This window comes from Antedon mediterranea, chromosome 3 (genome assembly GCF_964355755.1).
Source record: "Antedon mediterranea chromosome 3, ecAntMedi1.1, whole genome shotgun sequence".
Taxonomy (NCBI): Eukaryota; Metazoa; Echinodermata; class Crinoidea; order Comatulida; family Antedonidae; genus Antedon; species Antedon mediterranea.
In genome coordinates this window covers 6824716-6837284 of record NC_092672.1, presented here as the reverse complement: position 1 = coordinate 6837284, position 12569 = coordinate 6824716, and the positions used below count along the sequence as shown (strand labels likewise).

Sequence of the window (12569 nt, the reverse complement as noted above, 5' to 3'; positions counted from 1 at the left end):
CTTTATGAATGTGTCAGCAAGGAGCATTTTTCGATCGTTTTGGCTTGTTTTTGTTCCTGTTTTAATTGGTCCATAAACGAATATTTGTTTTTAAGGGGATTTGTTATTCAGTAAGTTGATCTATAGAATAAATGTTGTTGAAAAAATATTATGTTATCATTTTTCATACACTGTCGAAGACTTTTAGTGCAAAACTCATTATTTTGATCTCCAATAAAATAAGGATGACAAATAATACATGTATCTAAATCCTATAATCGCAAGTAGATAAGATTTAAGAGAATCTTTCTCTCGCCCTTTTGATTTTAGTCTGTAAACTAGAGGCGATTTCAGTTGAAATATAAGTATGGCACGCCATGTGTGCCAACAAGTTTATCTCTCTTTATTAGACCTAAACCGAATCACCGTTTATAATGATAATATATAATAATAAATACGATAATGATAATAATGATAAGGAGGAGATATTATTTTAAAAAAAGAATCTTAAGGACCATCATAATAATCATAAGTTAATAATAATAAAAATGGTAGAATAATAATTATTAATAAAGCACAACTATTGAGGGCGTATTGTCGTATAAGATATTATCAATACTATATTACTCACTGATCGACCTGTTCGATTTTTTTTAGTTTTGAAGTAGAGTTCGCTGGTGTGCGCACGGTTGATTCACTAACATATTAACAAGTTGTCACATTTGATTTTTAGGCTATATATATTCAAGATAGTTCTGCAATATATTGGTGTTTTAGACAGAGGAAGATGAAGACATATCAGAAGATATTTTTTTTAATTTTCGTTATTTATATTACCTCACGTAAGTACAATTAAATTTTTGTAAGGATAATTTTGTAATATAGTTCTTTATATATACATATTTCAATTTCACTTTTCATCGAATTATACTGTATATGTTATTATTACTATAAATAATGGTCTAAATGATGGTCTGTCATGGAGTTCGCTTTCCGTGATACAGGTAATCCAATATCTTTAAGTAATACAAATTGAAAGAAGGTGAAAGGGACGTCCAGTAATTCCACAAGGGGCTTGTGATGGGAGGCCCACAGAAAACTAGTTACATTAAGATAATAAATACATTAAAAAGCCATAATAGACCATGACAGGATCAACAGAAGAGGCACAAATTAATAATAATACATATTAAAATAATATATATTAATCATTTTATTTTAGTTTCGACTTTAAGTTAACAAACATTGCTGTGATATGATCGTAGGTTGAATCAATATTATGTACTGTATGTTTGTGACCATAATTTGTAACTACTGTAAGGTTATGATACTATTTCAAAGTATATTTTACATTCTTTAAACTCTAATTATGCTAATACATTATACTTCATTATAAAAAAACAATTCGAATTTTTATTAGATTAACCCGGTTTAATACTTGTACAGTGAATGGAATATCATTAAGAAAACAAACACAATTTTCTGGTCATTTATCATCATAATTACAAGTAATCAAGTTTTATAATAATACCGTAAGATACCATAATTCATCATAGGAGAACCGATGGCTTAATTAATTTGTGGCGGTATATATTGTTTTTCTTTATTATAGATATTTCTATAAAAGTACATTATTTAGGGTTTACGTAAACATTTTATAAATATAACAACTTTGTCTAGTTATTTTTCATTATTTATTTATAAATATACCAGTTGCGTCGGATTTTCTTTCCATTAAATGCACTGCATTGATGTTATATACTAATACTTTTGGTGATGATAATTGCCTTTCTTGTATTATTTTATTTTTATCAATAATATAAATCTATAAAAAAAAAATGGTTTAAATTAGAAATTCTATATATATATTATAATTATTATTTCAATTTCATTAAGGTTTTCCATTGTATTTGCAACAATGTAGACCGATAAACAAATCGATTTACTCGTGAAGATAACTTAATTAGTACATGTGTGAATACATGACTTTGTCTAGCCTGACAAATGTTTCCACGGAGTAAGATTAGTCTGATTAGATCTAAAATAATACTAGTATAGTAGGCCTACTGCTCTGTGGACATTTTGGAGCATGGTATATGAAAACAGGTTTTTGTGCAGTAATCTGGTAACCCAACCAGGCAACCCCCAGTAATCTGGTAACCCAACCAGGCAACCCCCAGTAATCTGGTAACCCAACCAGTCAACCCCCAGTAATCTGGTAAACCAACCAGGCAACCCCCAGTAATCTGGTAACTCAACCAGGCAACCCCCAGTTATCTGGTAACCCAACCAGGCAATCCCCAGTAATCTGGTAACTCAACCAGGCAACCCCCAGTAATCTGGTAAACCAACCAGGCAACCCCCAGTAATCTGGTAACCCAACCAGGCAACCCCCAGTAATCTGGTAAACCAACCAGGCAACCCCCAGTAATCTGGTAACCCAACCAGGCAACCCCCAGTAATCTGGTAAACCAACCAAGTAACCCAGTAACTTGGTAACCCATAGTAAAGTTTGGTTCCCACTAGAACGTAACGCAAGGACGTAAACGCAACGCAAGCGTTTTAACCAATGACAAGCGAAGTTATAGACAGTTAGCAATCACAAGCGAATAAGCCATCGCTTGTGATTGGTCAATTCACTTGCGTTGCGTTACGTCCTTGCGTTGCGTCGCTAGTCACTAGCGTCGCAACGCAGCGACGTATCGACGCAAAGTGATGCATTGCGTAATCGCAAGTGGGAACCGACGACGCAATAGTGCTGCAAAAATCACAGGTTTGATTTCACGTAGGCGGGAGAAAACACAATTATTGAAAGGGTATTTTCTTACGTTGCGTAGGTTGCGTTACGTTGCGTCCTAGTGTGAACCACGCTTAACTTGTTTACCCAGTAACTCAGTAACTTGGTAACCAAGTACAAATTGATTAAGTCCACCAAAACCAGAATTTTAGATCAATTATTGAACAAAACGAACTGAGGAATTTAGAAGTAGGCCTAACAATAATTAGCATCTGTTGTCTGACATCAAGAAATCATAATTCTTATTTGTTATGTTAGCATTTAAAGACAATTATTAGTTTCTGATTATTATCTTATGAAAAAAAACAAAATCATTCAGAAATAGCATTGAATATAGATCACAGATTATCATTAATTATAATCGCTTTGTCAAAAATAGAATTCCAATTGACCGATCTATATAGAAATTGAACTGATCATCTTAATTTTCAATTTAAGCCTATTAAGTTGATTGAAATATATCTGTGTTTAATAAACAACGTAAGTTATTTAAAAACACTGTATTCCTGGCATATTTTTAAGAGAGATTTAGAGATTTAAATGTTAGCATTATACTCTACAATTGGAACAGTGTTATTGAAACAAATTAAATAAGAGCAGGATTGCAATGATATTTTTAAAAAAAATGTAAATTAACATCGTCGACAAAAACAATCCACTTATAATGGTGTTCGTGTTTATTACCTGTGACAAGCACGGCAAATGTCGAGCCACATGAATGGGTTTTACCAGGGAAGATTGAAATTTCATTCTTCCCTGGTTTGACCAAATGAATTGAATTGAAAAGAACCCAATAGGTCCGGCAAACCACCAGTCAACTATGAATTGAAACCAAATCAACACTCAACGTGTTTCCTTTGGCATGTAATATTGGGATATTACTATTAGGCCTAAAAGTTCAATGGAAAAAAGGCCTAGTAATTTAAAAATACATAACGTTGCAAGGTAGCCGTAATGGCAATCGTTGGCATTACTATTGTATGTTCATATAAATCAACTGCATCAATATAGAAATACAAAATCAAGGTAAATCAAGATTAGGTATAACAACATAACAATAGTGCTGCCGACATTAGGAGACACAACGTCCCTTATTTAAGTTATCACTGCATTAAGGTAATGAATACACAATGCGTGTTTTGCTACGACATTATATAAATTATTTCTTAATTAATTAATGCCGCATTACTGAAGATAGCAATACTAATAGTGTGGAATTTGAAAAAGTGACTGCATGGGATTCAAAACGGAATCACGGACTTCCATGTAGCAACTTCCGAAAACACTAAAAAATCTTCTAATTAATATAAGTGTTAGTTTTACGTTGGATTTGTAAAAGGATAGGCCAAACTTGAACCAAATGGACGTCATCTTAATCATCCACCAACACAGAAGAAGGATCATCGCCAGAGGATTTACTTTTGGAATAGCCTAAAAACCCAACATTCAAAGTCCTGTTGGTATGAAATCTCTCTAAAATCTCACAAAGTTAATCTTTTTTTCAGAATATTCGTCAAGTAAAAATGTCAACATGGAAGATTTAATATTGCAGAGGGCTTTATCAAAAGCAGCAGAGACAAGTGCTAGGCCTGTCCTTAATTCCTCCTTACCAGTAAGCGTTACGTTCCGTATATTAGTGACGCAGGTTATACAAATGGTGAGTAATTACAATTAGTCAGTAAAAGGTATTGGGAAATTTACATTTTTATAAATATATACAGTTTGATTAAACTAATGTGTAATCTCAACGCATATTAAAATTAAACTTTGGCCAAATAATTAAAATTATAAATAATAATTAGGATTGTTGTAATTAGCACTGGCCATCCTCTATCAAAATATCTTTTGCGTAGTAAAGGCGTGGCTGGTACTAACAACACAACGCAAGGACGATAGGCAACCGAAGTAATTTGACCAATCACACAAGTGACATTCGGATTAACAGTCTGCTGTGATTGGTCAAATTAGTTGCATTGCTTGTCGGTTGCGTTAGGTTCTATTATAGTAGTAACAACGCTTAATTACAGTTTAATCCATTATTACAGTATAACCTCTCAAAATATTTTAATTTAATATTACTAACGTCTTTGCAACTCATTATTTTCCGACAATGAAGAAGCAGAATTTTAGATTTAGGATTATATTATCATATCTGAATTTTAAAACATATTTAATTATTTATAATTGAACTCTTTATTGTTGGATTTATTATTAAATATTATATTATATGGTTGGTGAATATAAGACTAGGAACAAATGTTATATATATAAGGTATACAATGTACATATTATACCATCATAGTTCTGACTGAAACCTTTTTTTGATGATAATTATGTAGAATGTCTTAAAATTATTTTTTTCAAAATGGTGACCGCCTATGTAACAAAATTGGATACCAAAAATTCTGGTACTTATATTTTTATGAATTATTAATTATATTATACACAAGCACATGCCATATCAATAGGCACATGTGTCCATATTGGATAAAAGTTAATACCAGAAGGCGTAATACTGCATGATATTTATTGTCACAGATAGTGCTCTTGTATCAGGTGGTTTCTCAATATACCAGTATTAGGCCTACAGTTTAATTACCGACGGGAAAATCCAGTAGTATGTGTATACACTTTGCTCAATGTATTACTATTAATCACTTCGTGCGATGATTCCACCGACGCATCATTAATATATTACGAATAATCCCTCGGGTTGTTTTTGTCTTATAGGTAGAAAAAAGACAGGAATTAACAATCAGTGGTTGGATGAGAATGGTTAGTATAATGTTTTTCGTTAATCCGTTATTATAATAATATCGATCCTAGTTTTATTCTTAATGTGGATTATACGCATTAAAATATAAAATTGTAAATATCTGTCTACATTATCAAACTTTATACCTTGTATTTTAGTAATGCTAGCGAATAGGTGCAAAATGTTTACCGAATAACAGTGGCGGCTCACATGCTATTAAAACAATGCACGGTCTTCTTCGCTGGATTTTTTATAAACTTTACACATAATAATATTAGTAATTTAGAATAGTTGATGTCTGAACCTCGTGGTTACCGGAGCGATTAAATTGTCTATCGATTTGTTATATAATGGCTGCTCGTCAAATATTGCAACAATATAAACACTGACTTTCTTTCATAATTGTCAGTTACGATAAGTGTTACCAGGTCCGTACTTAAAGGAACAGCGTCTTCTTCGCGGAAAATGGATACCGATATGCCCTGTGTATTTTGGAGGAGAGGCGTTAAAATCGATCCCACAGCACAACACAGTTCACTACTAAAGCTAGAAGAACCTAAAAGCGCAACGCCAAGCGAGCTGACCAATGACAAGCGATGGTTCGAATAATCCATCGCTTATGATTGGTCAAATTACTTGCGTTCAGCTTACGTCTTTGTGTTTTATCCATAATAGTGGTAACCAAGCTTCAGTATGATTCACCTCGATGAATGGATCTTAACTCTTTATAATAAATTAAACTGATTACGTTTTACGATTCTGTTTCTAGGCCAGTACCGCATTATATACTCCTACTCAGAATTACTCGCACTAGGCCAATGGTTTACGAATCTTCCGTTAATGAATAAAAAACAAAAACAGGCGCCCGTGAACAGTTATAAAGCACCTACTAATGAGCTCCGAGAAATCAATTCATTATAGTAATTCTCGAAACATAGATAATCGAATTTCTAATATAATGGTATAAAACGCGTTTTGAGTAGGGATTTGAAACATTAATTTGTGTTTTGAATCTTTCGAGTGATCTATGACGAAAGTGGATATAATTTGGACTTGTACACGTGATGTGACGACATTCTGTAATCTTTAGAATTCGGATCGATCATTAATTGTAGTATCATTCTTAATCCGATAAGTTGTTATCATTAACGCAGAATTAACTTGATTGTAGGCGTCTCGAATGCCATACAACCGCTTTTTTCCATGAAAAAGTAAAATTGACGTTTATATTTTAGTCATAAGCTACCGTATAAAAGAGCGCCAAACCATCTTTTTACTGTATATTCATTTTAACAACATTTTAACAATGTTAGTGATGACTCTCAAAATCGTCTGTATTATCCATGTAATTCAATTTCGTTCCTTATTGTAGTCTAGTTGGATGATTGAATAGTTCAGTAATTCGTTTAAAAAAGTAAGGTTACGAATTACGGTATAGGCCTATAAGTGAAATAATACAGTTAATTTTTATCTTTTATTTTACAATGTGTGGAGAAACTAATAAAACAAACAAACAAACAAACAGTAATGCGTTAATTAGGCCTACTGCATTATATTGTTTCACTGATATAATTCGTAAAGAACTAATGAAATGAAGCATAAACGAATTTGTCTGTTGTTTCGAAGAACAAATTTATTAAGTTGAGAAAAAAATCTATACAATGCACAAGCGCTTATTGGCTATCAAATGACGCCGGCAAAATAAACCAATCATTATAATTACAAGTGACGCGGTTAGTATTAAGGTCGGTGTGCGTGTTGAATACATGAGGAATAATGGCATGGACACGTCACGCACGGTATCCTTATAAAACACGTATTTTTCACCTTTCAATTTTTTTTTCTACAACAGGCCAAATGTCTATTTATACCTATAACTACTTGTCAAATGTCGTTTTAGACCGAACTGGACTACTGACCAAATGTCGATTAAGACTGAAATTTGAACTTAGACGATTTCTATATAAAATGTAATATTTTTAGCTTGTCGACTTTTCATTTGTTGTAGTCAAGTAGAGTAATAATTAGATGAAATTACCGTTAAGAAGTAGAATAACTAAGCTAAACGACAGACACGAACTTCCGATTCATTGCGCCCTACATCATCACATGTGTTTATGTAAGAGTTACAACATAGTAGCTCAGACTTTTAATGGTATTGCCAATATTAGTTACATTTTCTGTCAACATTGGTGCAGACTGAATATTGATTTTTCCATCTATTCGTTAATGTGTGCATCATATTACAATAACGATGCACACAGTATACATGCTACTGCTTCATGAATGTTTGCCGATAAACAATAAAGGGGAATGGGCGATTGATCCACTCCATTAAAGAGTTTAAAATTAAACATAACCCGACGATAACTAAATATTAAACGACAATTAATAGGTTATTTTATAATGTTCAAGTCAAATGCTTACAAACCTGAACAATGCACATGAGTTGATTGATTGAAACAGTCGATTCCTGTCGTGAGGTATCATATAGTCTAGCCTAAACTGTGTTTCGTATTAATAATAGTAAAAAGATAAATATTTTGGCACATACGGCGTTTCAAACGTATAATACTTGAGCTCAAAAAGTTAGAAAAGTTGGAAACGCCCTATGGAGAAAACAGAAATAGAAAAGATCACCTCAGGATCTCCATCATTTTGTTATATGGAGCCTGGATGATTCAAATGATGACATCATCATACATTCTATCATTTCATTTTTGCCAGCTGACATTCTCTGTTACAATGAAAAGACAGATTTTCTTAGATATTTCCCAAATGACGGGACATCATTAATAACAAATAAATGTCACTAGCACTGCAGTATCTTGGAAATCTTAACAATAATCGAAGAGCATTGTTGTAACATACCCGTAGGGCATTAAGTACACTTTAGTGTGATTAGACCACAAAGAAGAGCAATACATGCAATAAGATTTGAACAGCAAGCATTTAATATAATACGTGGTCAATCTTTTGCTATTTTAGGAATGGAAAGACGAACTTATTCCATGGAATGCGTCTGACTATGGCAACATAAGCTCTGTTCACATGCGGCCTGGGACATTATGGGAACCGGACATAACACTTTACAACAAGTAGGCCCTATATATTAATTATACATTCATAAATCAAACAAATTATTAATGTCCTAACATGATTCATTGCGTCTTACATAATCGTACAGATCACATTCTTTTTCTTTGTTCCAATCACAACCACGTTATTATCAGCATTATTTATTCTGACAACTTCATCATCATCATCCTTAAAATACATGAAAAGCAGCCATCATTAACATTCAATCTAAATCACCATCATACAATTTTCATTTTTAATTATCATCATGATTTTAAAGGCCAGGTGCGGGCAAAAAATTTCTATTGATCATACATTCCAATAATTATCGATCTATAGTTTCCCCTATGTTTCATAATTTTTGGGATTTTATTTGTGTTACACGAGCTTGTTGAAAATAAGCACTTTCTTATCAGTGGGGGGATAGTTCAAATTACACAGTAAAATCTCTATTCTTTTGTACACAAATTTTGTAAATAGAGAGGCATTTTAAAAAGCTATGAAAAATAAATGGTGTGGTAAAAAATGTTATCAGATGACTAAATATAGGTAATATAACTTGAATATTACATTTCTGATATTTTTATTCAACTTCAGATTTTTATTTTCATGCTATAGCAAAAATTATCCACCGTATATCCACCATCTTTTTTCACCGTCTAGGGAGTCACCAGGCATGTTATTACATTAGGTTAACTACCTAACTACTGAAAAAAGTCTTCCTGGTTTTTATGGAAGAATTTTGCCAAATTTTGTATTTGACCATATTAAGGGAAATTCATGTTTTTTCGTCTCGATTTCTGTTACAAATATTTGATTTATGTACAATTAACCAAATATTATATTTAAAATTCATGCCTGTACCTGAGCTTTAAGTAAAGCCCATTTGTTCGCAAAAAAAAAACTTGTGTGTAATGAAACACTAAGATGGTTTTCTTTAATGTTTACAGTGTTGACAAAGATTTTGAGCGACTCAAAGAAGGCCTTTACTTCATAATACAATCGGACGGAACGGTTGTCAAGGCAGCTCCCTCCATCCTCACCAGCTTCTGTCGGATGAATGTAGAATATTTCCCTTTCGACAAGCAACACTGCACTTTAAAGTTTGCCTCATGGCTGTACAATGGCTGGCAATTAAACTTAGATTTTCCAGGCGGTGCCCATAATGAACAGACAGAATTCGACGAGAATGGAGTCTGGGAGTTGTCGACAGTACTTGGCGAGAGATATGTCGCAAAATATAATTGCTGCCCAGAACCTTACCCAAGCCTGGAATACACGTTGATCTTAAAGCGAAGACCAGAGTTCTTCATGGGTAACATTTTGATTCCATGCGTGTTATTATCGTTCGTTACGATGTTGGTGTTCTATCTGCCTCCAGAATGTGACGAGAAGATTTCGTTTGCTATAACCAATCTTCTAGCAATTATTCTTTTCCAGCAACTTATTGCCGAAACATTACCGCCAAGTGCTGACAGTTCTCCGTTACTTAGTAAGTACTAACTATGGTGTGAATAGGCTGAATTTTGTCTAAATAGTTAAAATTAAGTCAAATTGAAGCTATAAGTGTCATGTAATACTCACCAGAAAAATGTTTAGGCCTCATTAATAGGCCTATAGGCTCTACAATACTAAATGAGTCATAAGTTTTCCAATTCATTCCCGAATATTGTATATATTCCAATACGTATTATCTTACTAATATTATTTACTACAACAGAAATTACCTTCACACCAAAGCGGCTGCTGTTTTTTCGTTACATTTAAGAGACTGTTTACTCTTTAAGTTTAGCCTACATGGTTCATTTTTTATGTTTCTTTTAGGTCGATACTTTACCATACTTATCAGCATGGGATGCCTCTCTATATTATTTACAGCCTTCATACTAAACGTATATAATAAAAATGGCGGTGTAAGGGCACCCAGTTGGCTACGTATTTTGATGCTTAAAACTGTAGCTCGCATTGTATTTTACACGCCACGTGCGTCTTCTGTCAGAGGAGTCACATACGCAGCAAGAAGAAACGGTAACGAAAACTACGCATTTGAAAATGGCATGACCACAAAAGTTGACGTTATTCGAACCACTAGTAATAATTTCAACAATAAAACCGACACGTCAGACAATGGTAAGCCGAATGGAAAAAAGTTTCGGGAAACTAATTTTTTAGAAGGAAATGATAGAACGGAAAATAACCCGCAATCAAATCGAACCTGTAGAATAGTTAATAAAGAGCTGGAAGATATTTTAGAGGAGTTAAAGGGAATTTCAAAGAGAATGACAGAGGACGCAGAGGAGACTTTAATATTGATGGAATGGAAAGATATCGGTGCCATTCTCGACCGGGTGTTTCTACTGGTGGCACTCTCTGTAGCCATAATTGCAACATTAGACATCATAGTAATTCGTTTAACTATCCAAGGCAAGGATTCCACTTAAGCCTACACACACATTCGACTCTACAGGGGTACAAATAATTTTGCGACCACACTTAACGACCCTGACTTTTGTCAATCTCTTCTCTGCATGCAAAACAATAACGACCATGCCACCATGTAGTTAACACAGTTCAACTTTTTCGGCTGACACCAGTGAAGCAGAACAAACAGTGTAAAACAAATACTGCTGCTGCAAAATTGATGCTACAAACAATTGCGACCACCACGTAGTAACGCAGCTCAACTTTTGTTTTTGCTGTGACCAGTGGAGCAGAACAAACAGTGTAAAACAAACACTGCTGCAAAATTGATGCTACAAACAATTGCGACCACCACGTTAACGCAGCTCAACTTTTGTTTTTGCTGTGACCAGTGAAGCAGAACAAACATTGTGATACAGGCACTCTGCTTCAGAACTTGTGCTGAAAAACTTATGCTATAAAACAATTACGATCATCATGTCGTAACGCAGTTCAACTGTTTTGGCTGTGACCAGTGAAGCAGAACAAACATTGTGAAACATGCATTGCTGCAAAACTGATGCTACAAAACAATTGCGACCACAATTTAAACGCCACCCAACGTTTCTGTTGTGACCAGTGAAGCAGAACAAGTATTGTGAAACAAGACCCATTCTTTAAATCTGGTGCTACAATTGTACAAAAATAGAAGCATTCTCATAATGAAGAAAAAATAATAATTCTAAAAAACGACCATAGATCAACATATAAAAGTACTCATAACACTTAAAAAATATGTTTATTATTACATTTTTTTAGGTTTAATAATTTATTCTATTTGTTAAAAAAGGTAGCAACAGTGAATAATTACTTTCAAATAATAACAATAGACAGAATATTTGAATCTTGAAATTAGAAGATGCGCCGAAGTATACATTAATTATTATTATTATCAGCTCTGCAAAACCAAATCGATAAATATATTCTGGCAGATGATTAATTTATATAATCACTAGAATAATAATAAAACAAGAAATGTTTTTGGCAATGTATTTCGTATAAAGGAATATTATAGGTCTTTTATAATTATTATTAATACAAAAGAAAATTTTTCATTAACGAAAGTGCATGGAGTACTGGTAGGTAATAATAAATAGTTGTTCCAGTCACTATTGGTGACGCTAACGTCATTCGCCCGGCATGCATTTGACTGTGCATACCAGTAGATCGAGAATAATGCCTTTTCGGCCTTTCATACATAGAATACATTGAACAAGATACTGACAGTAGATATATCTATAGTATAAAAAAAGCGATATGAGCATGGACAGGACGTTGCTTAGATTCAATACCTGTTGAGTCTTAGTAGACACTTCGTGAGATGAAAAGTGTCATACTTATTTTATTAAAATTTAGATATTTTTACACGACAATATAACGAAACGACGATGGTATAACAATGATGATTTCTGTTTGTTAGATGATGATGATGATGACGATGATAATGATGATGATGCTTATATAATATATAAACAGATTATGTTTAAATTGAGAATGTTC

The 12569-nt window shown here is 33.3% G+C and overlaps 1 protein-coding gene across 1 annotated transcript; it reads left to right on the top strand.

Annotated features, from left to right (window-relative positions):
* Window positions 1–4307: 4307 nt before the first annotated feature.
* LOC140043648 (neuronal acetylcholine receptor subunit alpha-7-like) lies at window positions 4308–11050 on the top strand. Its single transcript, XM_072088164.1, has 5 exons — window positions 4308–4433; window positions 5507–5551; window positions 8520–8629; window positions 9560–10101; window positions 10434–11050. The coding sequence occupies exons 1-5, from the start codon at window positions 4308–4310 to the stop codon at window positions 11048–11050; spliced, it is 1440 nt and encodes a 479-aa protein (XP_071944265.1).
* The last annotated feature ends 1519 nt before the right edge of the window (window positions 11051–12569 follow it).